Raw genomic sequence first — 4,405 nt, 5'->3', positions numbered from 1 at the left:
CACCCGTCTCCCCCAGCCGTCAGGACCCCGCACCCCTCCCCGACCCCGCGAGGCTGCTCAGGCCTGCTCGCCCTCGGGCCGCACGAGCAGCAGCGGCTGGGCGTTCTTGCCCTTGTCGTGCCAGCACACGTCGAAGAAGGGGTACACGGGCCCGGGCAGGCGCTCGTGGAAGGCAAAGAGCAGCACGAGCCCGTCGGCGTCGCTGGCGTCGTAGAAAGAGAGGACGCCGTCGCCGAAGCTCAGGTAGAGGCCAATGCGCGATGGCCGCCTGTCAGGGGTGCGCAGCGCGCGTGGCTCCTTGGCCTCCACGTGCGCCTCCAGGACCTTGCCGTCGCGCAGCCCCAGCAGCCAGAGGCCCTGCGAGGGCACGGGGTGCAGCCGGCCGCGGCGACTGGCCTCGGCCGCAATCACGCCAAGCGCCCAGCGCGGCTTGTCGCCCACCTCCACCTCCCAGTAGTGCTCGCCGTCGGAGAGCAGCTGGTGTGCCACCACCGCCACCGCCTTGTCGAACTGGCGCGGGTCCTCTCCGGCCGGCGGCGCCTTCTGCTCCGAGCACTCCACGCGGCGGCCCGAGGGGGACAGCACCAGGCTCGGGTGCGCCGAGCTCGGGTCGAACGTCAGTTCCTCTAGCGCTGCGGAGACAATGGTCAGGCACCTGCGTTTTTGCCTCCCTCGAGCCTTCTCCCAACCAGCTCATGGGCCAGGCTTGTCTCCTCTAATCCTCCCGACATCTCTGGGAGGTGAGCCTCTTTCTGCTCACTGGCTTGGGCCAAAGATCACACCTCTCTGAGCTTGGGTCAGCTCAGCTGTGAGAGAATCACCTGCCTCCAGGGTTGTGGGAAGGACTGAGTTGATACAAGACTGTGACTCACCAATCTGAAGCCCAGAAAAGACCCAACACCCAAGGACACAGAGTGGGAGACAGTCAGGAAGCCTGGTCCTCAGTCAGTCCACCCAGTCTCTGGACCTTACTTTTCTCTTGAATAAAACGGGGGCACCTCCATTCCCACCTCCCCCAAGGCAGTAGGGGCTTCTCCAGCCACATATGTCCTGGAGCTCTGGAACCTGCAGCACCCGATGCACTCTAGCTCTTGGGAGAGCAGGTTGAGCCCTTGCACCTCCCCAGCCACAGGCCACTAGAGTCAGTGTCTGACCGAGGCCAGTCCCCAAGACTCCAAGAGCTCTGTAGATTCTAATTGAAGGCTGACCCAGTCAGCAGGAATTATCATCCCCACTGGCCAGTGAGGGGCAGGGATTGGCCAAAGATCGAACAGGAAGTCAGTGGCTCAAATACAGGTCCCAGCCTCCCATGCCGCCAGCAGCAGCAGCCCTCTGGCAGCCAGCAGCATCCTCTCCGGGTCAGCCACCCACTCAAAGGTCCTCCTCTGAACACAAGTAGGGAGCTGACAGGGGCTGGGAGGAGCCCAGAGGTAAAGGAGCAATGTGTACCCTCTTCCATGACCTTCCCAGTTGGGACTGGGAAGCCTCTCTATGTGCAGCTGGGGCCTCCCACCAACTACACCGTTACACACGCAAACCCAGGGTCAGTCCCTCCCAATACCTGGCATCAAAGCCCGGAACATCTTCCTCCACACCTGGAATTTAAAGTCATCTGAGATAACAGGCAGCTGGATGTCCAGACGGGCGGGCGGGGGTGACTCTGCCAGGATCTTCTGCAGCCTAGGGATGGGGAGGTGAGGGGCAGGTGTCTGTGACAGGGGAGGGCAAGAGGAAGTTCCCGGGGACAGGAGGACAAGGGCTTGGGGGAGGGGGGTCCAGGATCCTCCCACATCATACCCCTGCTTAAAACTCTGCCACTGGAGTTTCAGTTTCTGGAGATGGGTGGTGGTGATGGTTGCACAATGTGAATGTACTAAATGCCACTGAACTTAAAATATACATTTTCAAATGCTTAAAATAGCCAGTTTTGTGTTGTATGTATTTTACCACAATTTAAAAAATAAAAAATCCTCTGCTGGGATAAGGTCAGCCTTTCCCAGTTGCTCCCACCTGCCACGCCAGCTTCATCTTCTGTCCCACTTACCAGTCTTTGCACTGCTGTTCCCCATGTCCGCAATGTTCTTCCCCCAGCTCTTTACCTAGCTAACTCCTATTCACTCCTCCAGGGTCCAGCACAAATGTTCACTCCTGTGGGAAGCCTTCCCTGACCACTCTTTTCCCTCCACAGCAGTACTGAGCACACGATGATGCCTGTGTACCTGCCCACATGTGCTCCAACCACCAGTCTGGGAGTACCCTGAGGGTAGGGACATGGTCTGGATTGTTTCTGTATCAACACAAAGTGCAGGAAAATGGCAGTGGACTGGACTGGGGGTGTGCAGGTACATTGTGAGTAGAGGGTAAGCCAGCTGGGGTCCCTAAAAGACTAGGGCAAGTTGGGCAATAGGGCAGGGCAGATTGATCTCACCTGCTGGTCACCAAGCAATATTTCTGGAGAGAGAAAAAAAGAGAATGGAGGTGAGACAAGCAGGGGACACTGGGGACTTCTGATGATGGGATAGACAACTAGGAGTGCTGAGTGTGGGGTCAGGAAGAATCAGAAAAGCCAAAAGAAACTCAGAACTCAAGGCCACGCTTAGCCCTTTCCCTTTGTGTGAATTAGAAAGAAGTACCCTTTCCCCAAGAATCTCTAATTCCACCTGTTAGAAGATGGTCCTAATAAATGTACACATCTACAATGTCTATGATATGAATGGTGCCCACTTATAGTACACTTGTGCAGTACCCAACCAAACAACCACAACAGCAGTCCTGAGCCCACCCCTCCGGGATGTGTGGCCCTGGCTTATCCTGCCTTTCTCTGGTCCTCGGGGTCCCTGCCTGACAACAAGGTGAGATCTCTGTGGCCAGAGCCATGGCCGAGGGGCAGGGAGAGGAGGTCACCCAGTGCTCACCATGAGGAACTCAGTCTGTGGCTTGTCGGCCACCTCCTCCAGCACCTTTTCCATCTGCCGCAGCTGCTCCAGGTAAGAGTTCAGGCTCCCTAGCTCCCGCCGCAAGGCGACCCCTGCCTCGCCCCGCACACGTTCTGCCTCGCGGTCCAAAGAGCCCTCCAGTGCAGCCAGGAACACCCGCATCTTGCCCAGCTGCTCCCCCACAGCCCCCCGGAACTGACGCACTGTCTCCTGCAAGGGAAGGGGGATGGCAGACAAGCAAGAGTACTTCACTGGGGACCCCCAGCCTGGGCCCCCAGTCCCTAGGCTCTGCCGTGCTGAGCCCCTCACCTCCACCTCTGCCAGCTGATGCTCCAGCACAGCCACACTCTTCTCCTTGCGCATGCACGCCTCCTGCAGCTGCAGCTTCTGCTGCGGGAGCTGCGTCTGCAGGGCAGGGCATAAAGAAGTGATGCGGATGCACCCACCCCAAACCCACACCTCCCACCCTAAACCTGCCCTCTGTATCTCGGCCTCGATGCCAGCTCTTCCTCACCCATGTTCCCTCCCCAAACCCACTTGCATGCCTCCATTACTGGTCCTGAGGTCTGATGCCTTCCCCTCCCATTGTCTGTTTTGTTAACTCCTCCCTGGCCTTGCCTTTCCTGATCCCATCCCCTTAGCGGTCAGCGCCCCCAGCATAGGTCTTTGTGAGGATGACAAACACATCACCAGACAGGCGAGTACAGAGGTTGGCACACAGCGAAGGATGTGTGAAAGAAGAAATGCCACCTCCCCCTATTCCTGGTCTTCCCCCCTTACTTAAAAGCAGAACATCGGCCTCAGTCAGCCTCATGCCCAGTCAGCCTCCCTGCACACCATGGGCTCTGGGGGCGGGCAATTTAATAAAAGTGCCCCTGCCTCGACCAAACAAACACATCTGTGGGCTGGATCCTACCCAAGCCCTGTCAGTTTGTGATTCCTGAAATGCAAGTACGGAGGAACTCCTGACAGCTCCTGCCAAAGCCACTTCTTTGCTGGGAGGTGCATGGCCCTGGAATCAGTTCTATTCCTGCCTTTATGGCTTCCAACCTCAGTTTCTGCTGCCTCTGCAGAGTGGGAACAGCAATCCCCACCTCAACAAATTGGTGCCACCCACTCTCCCAGGGTAAACTGGGGGACCCTCTAGGCAGTGTTTGCCAAAGAGTCTCCACCCAGCAGGAGGCACAGGGTTGGACCATGGCCTCCCCTGGCAGACTGCCAGGTCAGTCTCCCCAGGATGTCCTCCCGGGCGGCGGCCACCTGCTGTGGGACAGGACCGGCTTGTGGCTCACAGCGCGGAGCTTTCGGAAGCTCAGAGGACGCAGGGCTGCGCCATGGGGGGAAAGCGAGACGCCATCCTGGAGGGGCTGGAGAACTTGACCGCGGATGAGTCGAAGAAGTTCAAGCTGAAGCTGGGGGCGGCGCGGCTGCGCCAGGGCTTTCGGAACATCCCGCGGGGGGGGGGGGGG

The 4,405-nt window shown here is 58.6% G+C and overlaps 2 protein-coding genes across 2 annotated transcripts in view; one reads left to right on the top strand and one right to left on the bottom strand.

Moving 5' to 3' along the window:
* Positions 1 to 20: 20 nt before the first annotated feature.
* The window catches only part of TRIM72 (tripartite motif containing 72, E3 ubiquitin protein ligase), a 7,440-nt gene continuing 3,055 nt past the window's right edge, over positions 21 to 4,405 (bottom strand). Inside the window, exons 3-7 of the mRNA XM_008594352.1 lie at positions 3,246 to 3,341; positions 2,916 to 3,146; positions 2,429 to 2,451; positions 1,562 to 1,680; positions 21 to 632 (exon numbers count right to left, since the gene is read on the bottom strand). Of these exons, the coding sequence (XP_008592574.1) occupies positions 58 to 632; positions 1,562 to 1,680; positions 2,429 to 2,451; positions 2,916 to 3,146; positions 3,246 to 3,341 (1,044 nt within the window). The 3' untranslated portion in view covers positions 21 to 57. The remainder of the gene's footprint in view (positions 633 to 1,561; positions 1,681 to 2,428; positions 2,452 to 2,915; positions 3,147 to 3,245; positions 3,342 to 4,405) is intronic.
* The window catches only part of PYDC1 (PYD (pyrin domain) containing 1), a 536-nt gene continuing 401 nt past the window's right edge, over positions 4,271 to 4,405 (top strand). Inside the window, exon 1 of the mRNA XM_008594345.1 lies at positions 4,271 to 4,391. Within this exon, the coding sequence (XP_008592567.1) occupies positions 4,271 to 4,391 (121 nt within the window). The remainder of the gene's footprint in view (positions 4,392 to 4,405) is intronic.

Source organism: Galeopterus variegatus, unplaced genomic scaffold, assembly GCF_000696425.1.
Source record: "Galeopterus variegatus unplaced genomic scaffold, G_variegatus-3.0.2 Scaffold162, whole genome shotgun sequence".
NCBI lineage: Eukaryota > Metazoa > Chordata > Mammalia > Dermoptera > Cynocephalidae > Galeopterus > Galeopterus variegatus.
Note: the sequence above shows the minus strand (reverse complement) of the source record. Positions and strands in the feature narration are given on the sequence as shown.